A 21567-nucleotide genomic window follows, 5' to 3' on the forward strand; every position below is an offset into this window, starting at 1 on the left:
CAAGGGAAAAAGCAAACGTCTCTGTTTATTTCTACCATGGCTGCTGTTTATGTACAAATCAACTGCAAGGTCAAAAATGGAGGTGGGGAGGCAAGGAAATCCAACAACTTAACTTTGCTCTGCTTTTCCCTAATGAGTTCAATTCCACATCAGCAGCTATCATATTACAAATCAGCCTTCTGTATTTCATTCTTCTCGTATCTCCTACAAGAACTCATACTAACGAATTTTACACAGAGGACAAGCAGTCCAGTAGCACCTTAAAGACTAATACATTTATTAAGTTATGAACTTTCGTGAGTAAGACTCACTTCTTCAGATTTGAGTAGAAAATAAGAATCCAGAGTTTATGTAGTGGGGAGGTGGCGAACAGAGGTGATGGGGAAGAAAAAAGAATGGGGGGAGGGTAGGATTTCAACAATTTGCACCCCACCCTCAATCTCAGCCTTCAGCATTCCACACAAGAGGTCCATTTCCTCGATGCTACAGTACAACCCAACGATGGTCAAATATCACATCACTCCGTATTGGAAACTCACTGACCACTATTCTTACCTACATGCCTCCAGCTTCCATCCAAGACACTCCTCAGGTCTATTGTTTACAACCGAGTACGAAAACACAGCCGTACCTGCTCCAGTCCCACCAACATAAAAAAAACTACAAGATCTTTACCAAGTATTCGTAAAACTTAATTCCATACCGAGGAAGCAAAGAAACAGATTGATAGAGCCAGATGAGTACCCAGAAGCCAGCTCCTTTATGATAAGCTCAAGAAGGAAAATAACAGAACGCCACTTGTCAATACCTATAGCCCTAAGCTTAAACCCTCCAGCACATTGACAATCTACAATTTAAACTGGAACATGATCCCTCACTCTGACAGACTTTGGGTCACAGGCCTGTTCTTTCCTACAGACAGCCAACCAGCTCAAGAAAATACTAACTAGCAGCACACACCATACCCAAGAAACACCAACTCAGGAACCTATCGCTGCAACAAATCCTTTTGCCAGCTCTGTCCACATACCTATACTAGGCCACGTATATACAAGGGGCTTTTGCTGGGGAAAAAAACATGGCAAATGTGCTTTGTCGACAATTTGTTGACAAAAACGCAGCACATCTGCCCGCAGCATTATACCTCTCCTCATTCAGGTATAACATCTTCCTCGACAGCGTTCGGTTGACAAAACAGCTGTGTAGACGCTCTAGGACCCTTTGGTTGACCGACAGGAATTCTGGTTCACCAGGCAGCCCTGTTTTCAGAGTCTCTGGTCAGCCATTCTGTCAAGAGAGGACCAGGCGGTCCGGCTGCTCTTCGTCAACAGAGTGGATTTCAATCTTCCTTTATGTGTAGATATGATCTGTCAACAGAAGTTTTGCTGGGAAATCCCTTCTGAAAGTAACTTCTGCTGACGGAGGCTTCTCATGTAGATGCGGCCCTAGAGACACCATCACTGGACCTAACTTCATCAACCACAACATCAGGAGCTCATACACCTGCACATCCAGTAATATGGTATATGTCAGCCATGTATGTGGATAAACTGGATAATCTCTGTGCCAAAATATCAAATCCAACATCAGGAATTGGAATACATAGAAACCTATAGGGGAACACTAACTCCCCAGGACATTCAATTAAGGATTTGAAAGTAACCATTAGTCTACAAAAGAATTTTACCACAAAATCACAGAGGGGGACTTCGGAATGGAACTTCATTTGAAAGTTTGACATATTTAACCTTGGGCTTAACAGCGATCTCAATTATTTTACGCATTACAAGGGCAATTTCCCCACCTTTGATATTCTCAGGAATGGCACCCAGCCCACTTAATTTAATTTAATGTCTTCCACTGGTACGATTAATGACAGGTGATTCCCACCCACTACCCCTTTTTTTTTCTTCTCCTCCTCCTTTCTCACCCCCCACACTCCACTATAAGAACTATGGATTCTTATTTTCCACTCTAATCTGAAGATGGTCTTACCCACCTAGTAAATAAATTTGTAAATCTTTATGGTGCCATAGGACTGCTTGTTTTTGCGAAGCTACAAACTAACATGGCTACCCCCTGGGACCTTTTACACAGAGGGCTTTTTCCTTTGAAACTAAAAACCAAGAGAGCATCAACACCATATGGACGTTACAGACCTGCTACATAAAGAAAGTAAACACACACACTCATGCACTTTAGCCCTGTACTGGGCAAATTTCCAGTGAGCAGCAATTAAGGGAGAATATTACTTAAGGAAAAACACACATGGAGAACAGGTTTTTTGAAAGACTGCTGTTGGCACTTTCATTAATCTCTTTTGCACTGCCTTGATCTCATTTTCAGAGAAACTAATGTATCTATCCACCTACCTTAGGGTTTTGTAGTTCTGCTGATCAGTGCAGAGTCCAAATGCCTTTCACATAAAATAGATTAACAATAGTAATGTCCTTAGTGGACTTTGGTTTACAATTTTAGGATGGGGAAAGCAGAGGAATGCACTTAATGCTCTAAATACCATTTTGGTTATAGTGAAAAAGTAATGGAACAGGAAGATTTTACACTGTTTCCTACAAGCGGGTCATACCATAAACTTATTGCAATAGTTTGCCAGCCAATTCCGAGTATAACTCATGTACTGACTACCTATAAAGCCTTGAGTCACTACAGTATTATTCCACAGTTGTAGCACTGGCCCATCTCTTTTCTTAAGATGTGCTTGGCTTTTTGCTTCTTTTTAGATAAGAAGCAAACTTGTGTACACATTTTCCAATTGCATCCTGAAGCATGTTAGAAAGGGAACATGCTACAATTCCTTAACTATGAATGTTAATGAAAGATATTATTGCTGTTGGCAGCTAGTATTCTTTCCCCACCCATGTCATTAACTCGGAGTACATATGAAATGAAGAGCTGTTATTTCAGGTTATATTTGTAATATTTCTTAATTTGGTATTCCTGAAATTGTTCCATATTTAAAAGTATTGTTCCCAGTGGCTGATTTTCATGACAGACACATTTGTCTCTTGATTATACTATTGCAGTCTATGTGCTCCTCACAGGAAGCATTTCAGTCTAAGCATAGGCTGGAGAAGGACACATTTCCCTACGCAGACAGTTAAACATTAAACCAAGCTCACCTTCACTGTCTGCAACCAGAAAGGAATTTAAATTAAAAAAGGGAGGGGAAGGGGATTATCAGGCCACAAGGCTCTCCTTGCTTTTTTTTCTCCGACACTGAACTTCGTACCATTGCTTTTGTTATTTGTATGCTTTGTCTCACTTGTTAAGCTCTCTGTTGGCAGTAGTATCGCAACCCTTATGTTGAACATGGTGACCTTGTCTACACTCACCTAACTCTTACAACGGCTTGTGAAAGCCAATTTGATAATGCTGGGTTTTCTTTTTTCAGAAGTGCTATGACTGCACTGAGTGAACTAGGGCTTTAAATGTCTGGTTTTATTGCACAGACAGGATATACAGGGGACTGTGTACAGCCTTTTGAATCAGGTTCCCAACAGTGCAGCTGGCTGTGGTGACAAACATAGCTTGTGCCCATATGCTCCCCACAATTGCAGGGTGAGGGGGAAATAAACTTGCTATAGGATATAGTGATTGGCTGTGGTACAGCTCAAACACAAGCAGTTTCTATGAGCCCTTTCAAGGAGATAAGTACAGGAAAGTAGTATACAAACAACAGTACATAATCGGAAAGATTTTGCTCTTGCTTTAATGGGTAGGGTAGACTTTAACCCAGGAATATATTAGACATTTACTGTAATGTGTCAAACACACTATTACCATTCAATATATATTTGAAACTATATAATTTATAGATGTGATGTACCTGTGAATTACAAGAAATTAAATAATATAGATTTCCCTTCAACATCAGCGACTCAACTGGCATTTGGCTTCAGACCCAGAAACTTGAGTGTTGTTCAGTTGTGTGAGTACTAGTTGACTGAGCAGCACTTCAGCTACTCCAATGACAATTTGAAGACACGGGAGAACAGCAAGTAGATGTAGGTGGGACAGAGGAGCAAAAGGAAGAGAGAACCAGGAGGATCTATATTGTTGTGAACTGTGCACATGCATGCGCCACGTAAAATAAAAGACCAATATTCTGAGTATGGGAATTGTAAGTCCATTGGTGGGCTTAGTGACTATATAAACCACACAAGTTTTCCTTTTGATATGCCTATCACCACAACACAGATGGGAATAGAGACCTTGATTTACTTCCTACTATGCTTTCAATTGAATTCTATAGGGCGTTCTGATGATACCACAAAAATGGGATGGATTCACAAGTTCAGTGCACTGACATTCTGGAGCTATGCAGAGTAATATGCAAACAAAAGTACGTTCTTCCTTCTGTATTCTCATCAACAGCCTGCTTGCTATGCCAAGAATATCTTCCTTTCACCTTTGTTTAGCCTTCTCCGACAATTCAAAATACTTGTAGTCTTGTTGCTTCTTTCTTTCTAGAATTATTTACATTTGAAACTATCAACAGTATCATAGTGCCATTTTCTCATGATCAGTGCTGGGTAGAAAAAAACCAAAAGGTTTGTAAACGGTGGGTTGTCTCTGCCTTCATGTTCATCTGCACTGATTGTGCTCTCCCTTCCTGTGAGGGGAGAACAGCCGTTGAATCTCCAGTCATAGATCGAAAAAGCCTGCACCCAAAAATTTCTGCAGCTGATTGCACCCTTACTGACTGTGGGTGAGAGAGCAGTATTCTCCCTTAAAAGAGGAATTTTAGCTGACAATTCTGTAGAGAGCTCACTTTTATCATTATTTATTACAGGTTGAAACTCCCAAATCTGGCACACTCTCATCTTGCAAGATCTATCACCCAGAAGGACCAAGGATCTTGCAGGACTAGAGTCCTGGGGATGGGGGGAGGAGGTGAGACAGACAGACCAGGGCAGAGTAGCCACAGCTGGTCTGGCAGCAAGAGGGGAAACAGCAGGTAGGGAGCCTGGGCCAGGAGCAGCAGCAGGAAGAAGTGGCCTGGGCTGGTACTCTGGCAGCCCAGGCAGGGGATCAGCATTGCACAGAGGCTCATCACAGGGACTGGGCGGGAAGGTGTAGCCTGCAGAAGCCCCAGCTGGGGCTGTGCGCAAAGCCCCTGGCCAGTGAGCAGCAGCTCATGAAGGCTCATTCCCCGAGCCCTGTGGGAATCCACAGCCCTGGGCAGCTGTGGACTGGGCTGTGCACAGAGTCATGACCCTGGGAAGCCACAGCCACAGCAAGGGCTGGGCAGGAAGCTGTGCACAGGGAGGCTGGGGAAGGGTGAATAAGAAGCCTGTGGGGTAGGAGAATGTGGGAGGCGGGGTCAGAAAGCCACTGCAATGGTGGGGAGGGGAGCACAGGAGCAGGGTCTGATGCTGAGGCAGGGGCAGAATTGACCACCCCTAGTCTGGTAAAATCCCTGGTCTGGGACCACTGAGGTCCCAAGGGCCAGATTGAAGAGACTGAACCTGAATTTGTATTGTGGTAGCACCTAAGAGCCCTATTTGTATACCACTGTACATAGAACAGAAATATGATCTTTATTCTTGTAGAATTTACAGCCTAAGTAAAATAAAAAACACATTTTTACTTGGTGTCTTGAATTATTCACCACCTCATATGGTCAAAAATAAATAAAGTAAACTTTTCATTCTGCACTCCACATGTCAATTTTTACATGCTTGGCTAAATCTTAAATGCATAGAGAGACTCAATAGCTTGAAGTCAAGGTAGACTGTAGAAAACCCCATGATAGAGTGCAAACCCAGCAGCAGAAATAAGGGGCAGCAGTGAGAATGTCATCTACATTGTGGAAGAAACATATTGTAATAACCAGGGAAGGGACAGATAACTTCCCAGAGCAGGAGTGAACAGGTGAAAAGTGAAGGAGTGCTGCATGTGCAATTTGCTGTGCGTTAGCAGAAAAGGCAGTTTTGATGGAAGGTGAACAAATGCAAAACTATTTAAATAGACTTTTCTTATTCCCCTCTCTGCTAGAATAATGGAGTATAATAAATAAGTGTAAATGAGTGCAATGCTAATTTGCATTTATATAGCAACTCTCCTCTGCAGATCTCAAAGCAATTTACAATTAAATACAAATATCTATTTCTTAAACTTCAACCATGCTTGCCTCATTCAACAAAAGGAAATGTATGCTACAGCTATTGTTCATGGCTCACACCCAGAAAGATTACAGAACTGTCAGGGTTATATCTGAACCAGACTGGTGTGGTAGATGCCTCACCTGGCACGTTAAATTTTCACTGATTTCAAAATAGGTGGAAATTGCTGGGAATCAATAAAGTTGCTGGTTCTAGCTCCAATTCTTCATGATTTGAGACCTGTGACTCTGAGGCACCAACACTCTCTTACTATGATGCTGTGGCCCCAATATCAGCTGAACCACCCAGGCTGAAATTGAAGTCAAAGAGATTTCTATCATGAGTGTCTACCAATGTAAGAGTGATAGAGCTGGGCATATACTTTCTCTTCTAAAAGCAACAAGCTAAGTGGAGTCACAACTCTTACTGAAGAAATGAGGTACTGCATATTGTTGCAAGTTACTTTTATGTCTCTTCATTCCTTCAGGTATTCCATGCAAATATTTGCCCTCCCTGATGCCATGGATGTGTCAAATAAGACTTTTAATGTGAGATACTTGAGAAAAAAAGGACAGCTGAAGAAATGAATGGGCTCAAACCCAAGTTTTAAAAAAAGATACAGGCTGAACTTTTCTAGCACAGTATCCTCGTGACCAGACCAGTGCCAGGCAAGAGAATTTGCCAGACTACAGGAGGTCAATATTGTCTAGTTGCATTATCATAATTTCCACTGTTTACTGGGCTCTCTAAAGACATTTAGTGATAAGTTACAGCTAAATAACAACACAGAACACTGACAGCTAGGACTCATGGGTGCAAACACACTTTACGGAACTACGAGAAACAGCCACAACAATGATAAATGGTCATCCAGGTGGCTAAAGTCATGCCAGATTAAGGATGTTGCCAGACCAGAGAGTTCCAGATTAAAGAGGATCAACATGTAATTCACTTGATTTTTTATCCTAACAATTTCAGAATATGGTGTGTGTAGGCAAGAGTAATGCTACTGGGTACCTTTGCCACATTTTAGCATGTGAACTAGAACCAATCCAAAAGCCATGATGGTAACATTAGTGACAATAGTTCCTGATGGAAAGGTACAACTCGTAGCAGAGGCTTGGACCTTTTTACCTTAAAATCGTTATCATGAGTCTCTCTTCCATTTCCTAGTGGCTTGGAAGCCTGTATTAATTTTCATTTTCTGCTGACCTCCTGACAAGCTGTTCAAGCATGTGTAATTATTGAGGGGACTCTGTTTTATTGGCGTGGCAGGAAAACTTGAAAACAGCCTAGATGAAGAGGTTTAAACAGTTGCACTTCAAGCAACAGTAATGGTTTCTGGGTCCCTTGCAGCCAACAGAGAGGCAGCAATTTTCTGGCCTAGTGCCTGGACTGCCTCTCCAATCCAGTTTCCACTCAAGCAAATACGCATTTGTGGGGTTTCCAAGTCAGGGTTCAGTCAGTGTCTCCAATGTTACGATTTTGCTACTGCCGAAACTACCTTAAATGGTGCTTGGGCTCCCACCTCATCTGGAAGTCATGTAAAATCTCATCTATTGTTTACAACCCTAGCAGCAAGTGTCTCTCTCTCTCTCTCTCTCTCTCTAGCACTCGTACCCACTGGTCTAAAAGGTTGGCTCATTTTAGAAAAAAACCTAGAAAGAAAAAAACACACTTATGCTCGTAGTAACAGAGAGGAAGCCGTGCTAGTCTATACACTATCAAAACAAAAAGTAGTCAAGTAGCACTTTAAAGACTAGCAAAATAGTTCATTAGGTAAGCTTTTGTGGGACAGACCCACTTCTTCAGACGTGGGTCTGTCCCACGAAAGCTCACCTAATAAACTATTTTGCTAGTCTTTAAAGTGCTACTTGACTACTTTTTGTTTTGACTTATGCTCGTATTTATCAAAACTAATTCACAAATGCATTACTTTGGACAATGATCCTGTGAGCAGGTGCGTAAGTGCCAACTCTGGTACCTGCATGGAGTTTCCCTGACTTCACTAGGACCCCAAGCAGGAGAAGGGACCACATATATGCAACTGTTTGCAGGAGTGGGGCCTTGTCTTTTATGTTTTGCTATATGAAATTACTAGAAAAGTTTCTTGTCAGGGAGCAGCATTACAAATAGGTTGTATTTACGTGCTTTATTCTCAGTTGCCTTGTCTGAGATGTTGAGTGAACTCTTTTTGATTAACTGGTTAGGTTTTTGGTTATTTCCTTTTTCAGTCAGAATGTCCAAACAGAACTTCCTATATAAAGTACATAATGACTGATTGATTAGTTTCCAGACCCAAGTCATTTGGCAGTTTGTGGTTTTATAACTGTACCTGTTGCAGTTTCCAAACTGTGAGCTGCTGGCAGCTAATAAAATCCTGTGCTGTAAACTCTCTAAATATAAATGTTGAGTGAGCACATCTGACTTCATCTCTTGGAAAAAGCTCTGTATATATTGGATGAAATTGGTGAGGTGCAGATAGTCAGAACAAATTCTCTCTTCAGCCTAGTCTCTCTTCTCGTGCATGGGTTTGCTCCTTTCCTTTCAGTCCCCCTATTAATATTGTATTTTCTGAAGTGTCTTTCTATTAAGTTCCTTGCATCTGATGCTGTACACATTGTCAGCTGGAACGATAGGATTTTGGAGACATTCACCAAAATATATCAAAGGATTCAATTAGAGTCAGATGCGTCTACCGTTTTGAAAATTTCTATAAGTGACTATTTGCATTCTCAGGCTTCTAAATACCTTTGAAAATCTTGCCCTAAAATAGTTGTTGAAGATCCATCTGTAGTAGAGGGGGAACTGAACCCAATTGTCTCATATCACCAGCTTGTGCCCTGATTACTGGACCACCTTTCCTCTCTAGGATGCAATTGTTCTGTGAATAAGGACAGAAATTTAATTTTCTAGTGAAGTACCACAGGGTCACCCCCAGGCCAGATACTATTTTATATTTTTAGCAATGATAATCTTAGATAATGGCATGGAGAATATGCCAGTAAAATTTTCAGATGACATCAAGATGGGAGGGGTTGCAAGCACTTTGGAGGACAGGATTAGAATTAAATATCTTGAAAAGTAGGATAATTGTTATGATGTCAACAAATAATACTCAATAAAGATAAGTTCAAAAGTACTATATTTAAGAATTAAAAATTAAATGCACATCTACAGAATGAGCAATAATTTGCTAGGCAGTAATACTGCTAAGAAATATTCAGGGATTAAAATGGTTCACAAACTGAATATGAGTCAAAAGCTGTTTAAAAGGCTAATATCTCTCTGGGATACATTAACAGTAGGGTCATACGTGAGACACAAAAGGTTACTGCCCTAGATTACTTGGCACTGGTGAGGCCACAACTGGACTACAGTGTCCCATTTTGGATGCCACACTTTAGAAAAGATACATACAAAGTGGAGAAGAACAGCAAAAACTAAAAGGCTGAATCTCATCTACTGGGAAAGGTTAAAAAAACTTGCTATGTTTAGCCTTCAGGAAAGCAAACGGGGCTGATAAGAGTCATTCAATATGCTGTAAAGAGGGTGGTAAGCATTTTTTTTTCCTCCATGTCCACTGAACATGGGACAAGTAATAGGATTAATCTGCATTTAGTGAGATTTAGGATAGATATAAGCAAAAGTTTCCTAACCACATGGCAAGTAAAGCACCAAAACAGGCTTTGAAAGAAGGTGATGGAATTTCCATTATTAGAGAACAGGTTAAATGGGATTCAGGGATGGTCTAGAAACACATAGAATCATAGAATACTAGGACTGGAAGGAACCTCAAGGGGTCATTGAGTCAGCCCCCTGCCCTCATGGCAGGACCAAGTATTGTCTAGACCATCCTTGACAGACATTCATCTAACCGGGTCTTAAATATCTCCAGAGATGGAGATTCCACAACCTCCCTAGGCAATTTATTCCAGTGTTTGACCATCCTGACAGTTAGGAACTTTTTCCTAATGTCCAACCCAAACCTCCCTTGCTGCAGTTTAAGCCCATTGCTTCTTGTTCTATCCTCAGAGGCCAAGAAGAACAAGTTTTCTCCCTCCTCCTTACGTCACCTGTTTAGATACTTGAAAGCCTCTATTATGTCCCCTTCTCAATCTTCTCTTTTCCAAACTAAACACGCTCAATTCTTTCAGCCTTCCATGGTCTTGTCTCAGCACAAGGAGAAGGTCTGGTTAACAGCTTGAGGTTCCTTCCAGCCTCCACACTTTTATGATTCTATTTCTATCATACGTGTACACACAGATTTCAGGGTCGCGATCAGGCCTCTGGTTACAACACAAACAAATCATGCACAGATGCAGTTGTGATCATTGGGACCTGGCTTTTCTTTCCAAAAGCAAATGAGAAGCATGAGAAGTCATACTCGTTAGACATTTACTTTTGAGAACAAGAGAAACCCAAACCACTGCACTTGCCAAGGTACCTACTCTGATTTACTGCTAGATGATGGACCCTCCCTCCTCCATTTATGAGTCTTCCAGGTGCTATGCCAAGATGATATGCACTCCCCTTACCTGAAATCCTTTGTGCTAAGCTCCAATAGCACCCCACAGAAGTAAGCTTTCAGTTTGATGCATGCCAGTACACAACCTTCCACTAGCTTTCTAAATGCATTCCCATTTGATCCATCTTCCAGCAAGTTCATCCATGAGACCCGTCACAATGCCCTCACTAGCGGTTAAACCCTCCCTCTGCTTCTTGACAAGAACCAGATCTTCTGCTGTACCACATTTCCCTTGTTTAAAAATGGAGAGGATATCATAGTTACATGTACTGTAACATGCACTGGAACACCACTAAGCATGTAAACATCTGCTTCTTTTCTTGTCCATGAGAAGAATTCATTATTGTACCTCGGATCCATGACACCATATACACAGAAAAGATCCTTTTGCCACCTTCTGCACATAACAGTATATCATAGCAAAGAAAAGTGTTACTATGGCCGTATCTACACTAGCCCCAAACTTCGAAATGGCCATGCAAATGGCCATTCGAAGTTTACTAATGAAGCACTGAAATGCATATTCAGCGCTTCATTAGCATGCGGGCAGCCACGGCGCTTCGAAATTGACGCTGCTTGCCGCTGCACAGCACGGCCAGATGGGGCTCCTTTTCAAAAGGACCCCGGCTACTTCAAAGTCCCCTTATTCCCATGAGCAGATGGGAATAAGGGAACTTCGAAGTAGCCAGGGTCCTTTCGAAAAGGAGGCCCGTCGGGATGAGCCGTGTCAATTTCTAAGCGCCGCGGCCGCCCACATGCTAATGAAGCACTAAATATGCATTTCAGTGCTTCATTAGTAAACTTCAAAACGGCCATTTGCATGGCCATTTCGAAGTTTGGTGCTAGTGTAGACGTAGCCTGTATGTGTTACTTTATATGTGTGTGTGAATGTGTGTGTGTATAGATTGTAATAGAAGGAAGTGACAACTCTACTATTATCTCATATGAATTACCATGTCTGTATATTAACGTTTGGGCATTTAGCCTAGGTTCCCTTCATGTAATCTCTTCACTGCTCGTTAATCAACTTTAATTGGCCAATGGTACTCTTAAGAAAAATGGTGCTCTTTAGTCATTGCTATATTCCAGTCCCTTCAGAGTTGAGGGGCCTGAATGGGTGACCACTTAGAAGAGAGCTGAGATACAGGCTCTGTTACTTTTATTATTTTAACCAGTCCCCCAGCTCTCATGGGAAATTAGCTTATTTTAGCAGAGCACTGGAGCCATATTGTATTTCTGTCACTGTGCTGGAGTTATTATGTAATGACCTCGGGTTTGGAAATGTCATCATGTTCTCTTCTACATTCTGGTTCAGTGTAAACAAATTAAATTACATATATCATCTGAGCCCTCTTCCTTCGTTCTGGCCTTGAGAAGCTTCTGTACATAAAGTAACAACACTAATCTTTAAAATAATTTATGAGTGTAATATTTAACAAGTGCAGTATTTATAATCTTTTCAGCTACACTTCCACAACACTAACCTCAGCTATGCCTGAAGATGCCTCACAGTCACTTTAGGCTTATTATGTTAGCAGATATCAGAGGGGTAGCCGTGTTAGTCTGGATCTGTAGAGCAACGAAGGGTCCTGTGGCACTTTATAGACTAACAGAAAAGTTTAGAGCATGAGCTTTCGTGAGTTAACTCACTTCTTCAGATGCTGGTCCTGGAAATCTGCAAGGCCAGGTATAAATAGGCCAGAGCAAGGCTGGGGATAACGAGGTTAGCTCAGTCAGGCAGGCTGAGTTGTATTGTCATCAGTAGATCTGGAGGTGTGAACTCCAAGAGAGGGGAAGCTGCTTTTGTATTTAGCCAGCCATTCACAGTCTTTGTTTAATCCTGAGCTGAGGGTATTGAATTTGCAGATGAATTGTAGCTCAGCAATTTCTCTTTGGAGTCTGTTCTTGAAATTTCTTTGCTGCAGGATAGCTACTTTTAAATCTGCTACTGTGTGTCCTGGGAGATTGAAGTGCTCTCCTATGGGTTTTTGTATATTGCCATTTCTGATGGCAATACCCTCAGCTCAGGATTAAACAAAGACTGTGAATGGCTGGCTAAATACAAAAGCAGCTTCCCCTCTCTTGGAGTTCACACCTCCAGATCTACTGATGACAATACAACTCAGCCTGCCTGACTGAGCTAACCTCGTTATCCCCAGCTTTGCTCTGGCCTATTTATACCTGGCCTTGCAGATTTCCAGGACCAGCATCTGAAGAAGTGAGTTAACTCACGAAAGCTCATGCTCTAAACTTTTCTGTTAGTCTATAAAGTGCCACAGGACCCTTCGTTGCTCTATGTTAGCAGAGAAATCCTTCAAACCTACCTGGCTGAGTGAGCTTCTAGAGTACTCACAAAACTGCACATATTCTACCACAGAAAAGCAAAAGGGCTTCTTAAGAATTTTCAGGGTAATAATTCTATCTTTATGACCTAAGTAAGATCATAAAGGCTAAAACCCTTACTCTTCTTATGAAGATTTCTGCATGTAATTGCATCTATCCGTGCAGTCTCTATTTCTGAAAGGCAGAACAAGAACCTTGTCTGGCTCATTTAATTACTTCTCTGCTTGTATTCTGGCAGTGGGTTTTGGGAGCTCTGTTAGTTTGCTATACTAAGAGTATCCCATCCCGTTACAATATCCATGAGTTTCAAATTCATTTTCTGGAAGCATCAATGTAAAACTTACTTCCATGACTGTCCACAGGGAAAACAAAATGGATATGTATATGCTCCAAACAAATTAATTTTTAACTGAATAGATGAATACATCTTCCCTGGAATTTGCCCAGCTTTAGTAACTTGCTGGAAAAGGTCTTTAAGTGAAATTTGGAACAAATAAGTAAGTGACTCAGCTTCATCTACTTAGCCTTGGAGGGTTTCTTCTTTTTGAGAAACAACAAGAAGTCCTGTGGCACCTTACAGACTAACAGATAGTTTGGATCATAAGCTTTCATGGGCAAAGACCCACTTCATCAGATGCATGAGTGGGGGTCAGACAAAGCAGATCTTTGCCCACGAAAGCTTATGCTCCAAAATATGTTAGTCTATAAGGTGCCACAGGACTTCTAATTGTTTTTGAAGATACAGACGAACTCAGCTACCCCTCTGGTTCTTTTTGAGGGAATTGTGACTGCTTACCTAATGACAGACACCATGAAACTATTACACAGCATGGTTTCCCACCACTCAGTCTGACTGCAGTAAACAGTAGAATTTCCCAATTCTGGTGCATGTTGAGCCTCCTGTACACCACATAAATGGAGGTGCATGTGGCCATAAAGAAACAATTCTGTGCAATGCAGAACCATATCCACTACATGCTTAAGCCACTTGCTCTCATTTAAGTGGCAACACACAACAAAAGAGTGGAGTCAAATGCTAACATTTCTCGCTATAATTAAATTTAAATTTCTCATTAAATTTTTTCTCTAAATTTAATTTAAATTTCTCGCTATAATCTACTTGTTTTCAAAATAATGTCACTTTGAAAAATGTTCATTTATTAAGACTGGCTGCATTTCCAACAATTCTCTGCACTTTGCTGCGCTTCAGCTGAATGGAACACAGTGTACAGCTAATATCTTTCCTTTGTACAGATGTGCTCCCTTGTGTTTTGTTTTCTCCTTTGATCTAACCTCAGAACTGTACATGAAGAGTCTGCTTTTCAGCAACCCTGCATGGGATGATCACTCATATATAATGGCATGTTGACATCAGACTCTGTACCAAGAGTTGTGGTGGTTTACAGCAGAAGAGAGAAACTAGTACATTCCTGGTATTATTCTAAGAAGAAGCTGCGTATTTATGCTTTCCTGTGCATTAAACATGTAATTATGGCATGTGATGAGCAAGCATGTGGGGCGGGCCTGGTATTTCACAATAAATTCACATCCTGAAACAACTTACTAAAAAACACAGCTTGGCTTTGAAAAAACAATGTTTCACCCTTCTGTCATCACCTTTGGGAGATACGCATTTTGAGTCTGACGAATAGATGTTGTTTTAATTAAGATAATTTTACTGAGGTTAAATACAGTTATCAGACATGCTGTGTTAGTGTAGTGGCAGTACTTAAACTGAAAATAATCTGGAGTTTAGAATACTTATCCGTGTATTACAGACCCAGCAATACAGGCACTCCAGAAAATATATTTGATGTCCTAGCTATGATCATCTTCCCTCTGGGAAGGAATAGCTTTAGTAATTGGAGGGAGAAAAATACTTTAAAAGTGAAAGCAAAGAAATGTGCAGATCCACCTTCCTCCTGCCCAGTAGGCATCTATCACCACCCCACCCTTCATAGTGGAATTGCAGATGCTCTGCTGATGAGGGAATTCCACAGCCATGTAAGTGTAACAGATTTATCCATAAGATCCAGGCTACACCTACACTACGAGATAAATTCAAATTTAAGGCAGTTAGCTCAATTGAACCAAGGGACTGTCTTCACTGTAAATACCATTAGCTTGATTTAGGGAGCGCTAATATCAATATCATAATACCAGCTGAACTGGTTGGGTATAGTGTTAAGATCAAATTTAACAGTTCAGATGAAAGCTAGTGTGGAAGCACCATGTGTTTGAATCAAATTCATTAGCCTCCAGAGGCTGACTGGTGCTGTTGCACCTGGCTCCCAGCTGTCCATCACTTGCAAGAGCCAGAAAACTGACCAGTGCAGCAGCCCTGCAATGGCGTAGAACTGGGAAACTGATCATGCTGCTGCACCTGGCTCCCGGCTCCCTACCACTCGTGGGAGCCTGGAGCTGGGAAACTGACCAGCACAGCATCTGGCTCCCTGCTGCTTCTGGCTCCCAACTCCCCCAAGCTGTGGGGACCTAGGAACCAAGCAGAAGGATGAGCACTGCCAGCAGAGGAGGCGCAGAAGGGCCCAGGGGGATGGTGCAAAATGCGGGCCTGAGGGAACTGTGGGATATATGCCCACAGTGCACTGTTGCAACAGTCAATGTTTGGCCACTCTAGTGTGGCAGTACTAATTCTACTTTGTGTGGATTTTGGCTAGATCTACATTTACTGGGAATGTCAACAGTTGCTAAGCATTTTTAGAGATGCCAATTGCATACCTAAAATTGATTTTGCAGCCGTCGACATTGGTCCCTGTCCTCACTTGAAAATGTCGACAGGAGCATTCCTCCCACTGACATTCTTTAATACTCGTGGCTCACAAGGAGTTAAGGGATCAACATTGACCCCAGAACACGCCGTTTCATGCATACGCAAAACAGCGCACCAGATGATCAAACCTAAGTGTTCCATCTTCCCCAGTAAGTGTAAATGTAGCCCCAGTGAGGACTGAGCATACTCAGAATTGAATTTATAAAACCCAGTGTTCTAAAATTGAATTTAATACAATCAAATTTATCTGGTAGTGCAGAGGTAGCCTAAGAGACTCTGTCTACATTTAAAGAAAATATAGTGAAAATATGCAGTGTCCAAACACCAGCTGATGTTTTCTTGAGGAAAAACTTACAGATCACCGTAGACCAGGCCATATATCTGTCCCATGCTCTGATGATAAACCCCTCTCAGGATAATTAACACCAGAATCACAACAAAAGCTGGAAGTCCCCAACTCAAAAGGAAGAAGAGCAGATAGCGCCGCTGTGTGTGTTCATCATTCATCACCAGGACATACCAGAAATTAACAGCCTAAGGAATAACACAGATCATTAAATCGACAGGATTTAGGAAATGATTAACCATTCAATCAAATAAAACAAACATTTAGAAAGGCATAGTTATGTTTCACCCAACAGTGATATTTGTTCCCATTCCCCCACTTAACCCTCACACAAACAGAAGTTGGTTTGCACAGAAAGTAGGGTAACTCTTGCAGTTTGGTTATGCTTGAGATTAGCCTGCCAGAAGGAGATTCACCCAAGTTAGCTTAACACAAATTCAGTTTCTACACCGGGGCGGGCGTCTTGTTGGGGGGGATGGTTTCCTTGATTTTCTGCAGACTCACCTATAATACTGACACAATTTTGCTAACTCCGATCTCTCCTGAATGTCCTATAAGCTAACAGTGAACTGTCAGTTTCTTTTCACAGTATATACAGAACAGGAATGCAGCTCTAATTCTGAACTTAACAATGAAGTGTCATTCCAATTGTATTTTAATGTAAGGTAATGCAACACTGAAAAAATTCAGATCAGATGACCAAAAAGAGTGCCATGAAGCAAAACTCAGCTGTGTTCTATCTGTTGACTGTTCTGGACTCTAGAAAAATCTTAATTGCTGCCAAGATCTCTTTTGGCCTGAGGACTGAATAATTTCTCTTTAGCAGTGAAGCGTTAACATTCACTTTTCAGATCAACTGGGATTAAATTTAATGAGGAGAATCTCACAGTGTTTTCTTCTCCTTTGGCATATTCTTATGGGCTACCCACATATTGGGGAATGTGGGTCAACGTTCTCTAGGATAGAGAAGTATAGAAAGCATGTTTTGATATTTGTGAACCGATCCTACTTTCCTCCATTTCTTCACCAAGCATAGTGGAGGTGAATGTTTACCATTTGAAAGAGCAAATGCTTGACCACTCTCTTTCAGCTGAATTAATGGGACTGGTAAAATCTGTATGCATCTAGGCAGAAATCCAGAAGGATTATGGGTTATATGAACTATTGAGGAGAACTTATGGAAGGCAACTCAAAAAAAAAAAAGGAAGAAGCACACAAAGTTGAGAAAGAGACTGCATATAAATAAACAATTTGAAGCACATGTTCACATCAATCTTTAAAGCAATCAGTGTGTTTTTTTTAAGTTTAGCTTATTATCAAACACAGTAATCAAGGGACATACACAATCTCTCTGACCTAAAATGACTGAGTAGAATGCTAGCGCTCTCCTATGAGCACAGCTAAAATAAGACAAAAAACACTTCAAACAAACTGCATGCAAAAGTACAATTGTGTGAAAGATATTTTCTGCCACCAATCACTTTGTTTTACATTCGCTAGAAAGTTAGTGGGGAATAGACAAAGAATAAAGTTAAACAGTTATTCATCACTCCCTGTATTGAGTCCTTTATAATTCAGTAAGAATGCTTTTGTGTAGCAAATACACACCAGTGAGTGGCCCATGAGAGCTCACTTGAGCTGGAGCCTGGTTCTAGGACCCTGCAAGGTGGGAAGTGTTAGAGCTCAGGCTGCAGCTTAACCCAGAAATCTACACTGCAATGAAACAAGCCCACAGCCCTAGCTCCCCAGGAGCCTAAGTCAGCTGGGATAGGCCAGTCCTGGGTATTTATTACAGTGTAGATGTACACGTAGTGCAGAATAAATGAATCTTCATAAGCAGTTGGCACATAATAGGTATATAGCAATAGATATTCCATACAACTATTGCAGGCTTTTTCTTCATGTAGACAAGCCTTTATAAGGCCTTGATTTGGTAGGTTACATAATCATGCACCTAATTAAATTCACAGGTAGTCTCATTGTATGAATTAAAGTACATTGCTGAAACAAGACCTAATGTGTCTGCAACTCAGTTTTATCTTTGGCATATTAAATTGTTTAGCCAAATATAGCAAACAAGATTGGTTATTGCATACAAACAGAGTAATTAACATTCAATTAACAGTTTACATACAATGGCTTTCACAGACAAGTTTGTGCATATGTGTGCATGCATATGCATACCAAGTTATTACTCTCTAATAAATCATCATAGTATCCATACAGAGAATTTTCTGTATTGTACATTTGGTAACTGATTTCTTCACTAACTAAAGTTTGGCAAATGAGTCATGCAATTATATTACCCACTTTTTGGTTCATAGATTGTTAACAGATTGTAAAATTACCAAATGGATTTGCTGTACAAAAATATCTGTGAATTTCTTAATCCAAATTCTCGGCTTTCAGTTCATCGAAGTGGTGAACTGTGAATTTTACAACCAAGTATTCAGTTTGTACAGAGTAGGTCAGTACTGTTGGTTAGTTATTTGGCATTGTTCTCTGACTTACATATCTAATTAATGAAAAACATACTTAAATACATTTTTAGTGATATGTTATATATTCTGTGACAAAACAAAAATCATATGTCTTATGTCATTAAAGGACATAGGAAAAATTACTACTTGTATAATAATCAGTTGTTGAATGTTTGCCAAAAAGAAATGCTGGATGGCTGAAAATGGATTTGAATCAATATTCACTTTGGATGTGAAAGGATATTTGTGTGAAAAATTTTCTATTTGCTGAGCGTTATAACTCTTTCCCTTCCATTTTAGTGAATTCAATCATTATACTAGATCCTTCACTTTTTTTCTTATACGAAGGAAGTTTTCTTGTTCTTAAAGGAAAGAGGAACTTCTTTCTTCCACAAAGTTCAAAGAATAAATAACAACAGAGTACCATTCTGTATCAATCTTCAAATTGTTTGATCTTCTAGTCGTACCTAAGCCATGCTTCAGTCCTAATTCTCTGACAGTGGAACCATTTAACTGATTTATGCTGCTATATTTAGTTCAGGATCACTGATCCTGTTAATTCTGTTAGCTTAATTGTTCTCAGTCATGCAATGTAAATTGCTTTCTAAGAAGTCCTAAACATACGTCCTTGTCCTCCTTTGCTATATTTGTTTAGTCACAGTTTCCCATCTTATCTCATTTATCACACAGATGACACTGGTCCAATGGTCTTTCCACAACTTTAAGAGAGATTGGCCAATTCACCATTTCCTGTGTAGTGACATATTTGTCTGGATAATTATAAGCCTCTTGCCTTCAACTCCTTTTGGTGTGCCAAAATTAAATCAATGAAGTACAAATAGTAGAGCTAATTTTAGCAAATCCTTTCCTGTTACTATGCTGTAACATAAACAGTCCTACAGAGGAATAAAATGTACAGTCCATTCCTCAGCAGCTCAGGTGGATTAATGCACAAGCTCTGAATGTTCTAAGGTACAATACAAGACAAGTATGCATTAATAGAAAATCTTAACAAAAAATGCTGAACTGACTGAGGCTTTTCTTTTGCAATGAAACAATTTCACACAGCTACCTTTCACAATGTAAGACACATTTTTGGTATGGCTATTTTTTAAATGGGGTTACATGTAGGACTGATCAGCAGGTACAGCTTATCAGGAAGGAGGCTTTATGTAAGGGGCTTGCCAGTTTCGGTGCACATAACTTGAATGGTTTTCATGCTGTTTTGGAACGGACACATGCATTCATATGAAAGACGTTAGGCCTGAACCAGGACCTTAATGAGGCTGCGATTATATTTATGGAAAAAGAATTGGGCACAAATATCAACACCCCCCCCAGAAAAAAAGAGGGGGAAGAGGAAGACACATATACTTGGGAGCTGCCAGTCATCTCCCTCCCACTAGTTCTACTCCACTGTAACTGCACTTTGAGGAATTATTCCAGATTTTCATGGGTGTAAAATGAAATCAGAATCAGGTCCTTGTACAGTACGTTACCCTCACAATTCCCTAACTAGGAAGTGCTTGTTATTTGACATAAATGAGCGTTATAGCATCTTAAATTAGTTTTTAAAGGAGTACAGCGAAGTTACCAAAGAGGCAGCTTCTAATGCATTATTTTTAATAAGATTTCTTTTGGTAAAGTTTGAACGGGAATACTTTTACTTGTATAGGCCTGTCATACACAGGAACGGCTACCAAGGATTTGCCACAATCTTGAGTGTCCTGGAACTAACAATACAGTTCAGAAGAGCACATATTGAGGATGACAGCTCATCTGTGTACACTGCGTCATCCCAAAGGACAAGCTACTCAACATAGGCTTGTTTATATTAGGTGGTCTTCTGGCCATGCTATAGGGTGTCAGTACATGGTGGCAGGGTACTCTAGTAAAGTTTAAACAATCTGTCTATTAGGCAGCTGTATGACTCAAAACTGCTTGGCCAAATTCACCCCCTTTGATATATGGAGCGGGTTAGAGAGACAAGGTGGGTGAGGTAATATCTTTTATTGGATTATCGTCTGTTGGGTACAGTGACAAGCTTTCATGCCACACAGAGCTCATAATCAAATATGTGGAGGAATTCATTTGCACATGCCACTTTGCCTTGTTCCTTTGCACTCAAAAGGAGCTCAACCCTCAGAAAGGGCCGGTTATGTTTCTACCACCTTGAGATGTATTTGTTCTCTCAAGAGCTTCACAGAAACCCTGAAAACAAAAGCTACTGATGTGTGTATAGAATCAGAAGTCCCAGATGTCCTATCTAGGATTCCGTTCCCAGGCCCAGCGCTGAAGTACAAGATGCTGCTTTATAATTTCAACAATTTGGGGGAATAACCATTTACCCATGAATGTCTGACTCCTTCACCTTGTATTTTCTAATGTTTTGCAAATGGTAGATGCATAAACATAGATTATGTGCCAGGTCCTCTTTTGGTGCAAATTGGTGTACTTTCATTAAAATACTGTGGATTATTAGCATAATCTGCCTGAATTATTGTCTATTAAATTCAACAATTCATGTGAGTATTTTAATGAATAGAAAAGTTAAGTAAATATTCTTTCCTAAGATGTCGGCAATTGAATACATTTGTTTCAAAATAGCTCTTCCTTTACATTTCCCTGAATGCTAAACATTATTAATGGTGACTGGTTCACAGAAAAATGAAAAATGTTTCAATATGATAAAAAATGTATGACCTGTTAGAGAACAGAAGGATAGAATTAAAAAAAAATCTTCCTGCACAGTTAGGTTTTTATATTTTATTCATTAAAGTGAAGACAACATAAAAAAAATCCCGCACAGAGGTACACAGGAAAGAAAAATTGCTTGTCATTTCTATGATTTATCTGATTTACTCGGTGGTTAAGACTTCATGCTGAAGAATTTCAAACCTATTTCATCATATTGAGCAAATTTTCAAAAGTAACTGCACCCACTGCACATGCCA

At 40.4% G+C, this 21567-nt stretch overlaps 1 protein-coding gene across 1 annotated transcript in view; it reads right to left on the bottom strand.

Annotated features, from left to right (window-relative positions):
- ADGRV1 (adhesion G protein-coupled receptor V1) overlaps positions 1-21567 on the bottom strand; it is a 378918-nt gene that overhangs the window by 88303 nt on the left and 269048 nt on the right. The window contains exon 86 of the mRNA XM_074994210.1: positions 16143-16321. Within this exon, the coding sequence (XP_074850311.1) occupies positions 16143-16321 (179 nt within the window). The remainder of the gene's footprint in view (positions 1-16142; positions 16322-21567) is intronic.

Source organism: Carettochelys insculpta, chromosome 5 (assembly GCF_033958435.1).
Source record: "Carettochelys insculpta isolate YL-2023 chromosome 5, ASM3395843v1, whole genome shotgun sequence".
Lineage (NCBI taxonomy): Eukaryota > Metazoa > Chordata > Testudines > Carettochelyidae > Carettochelys > Carettochelys insculpta.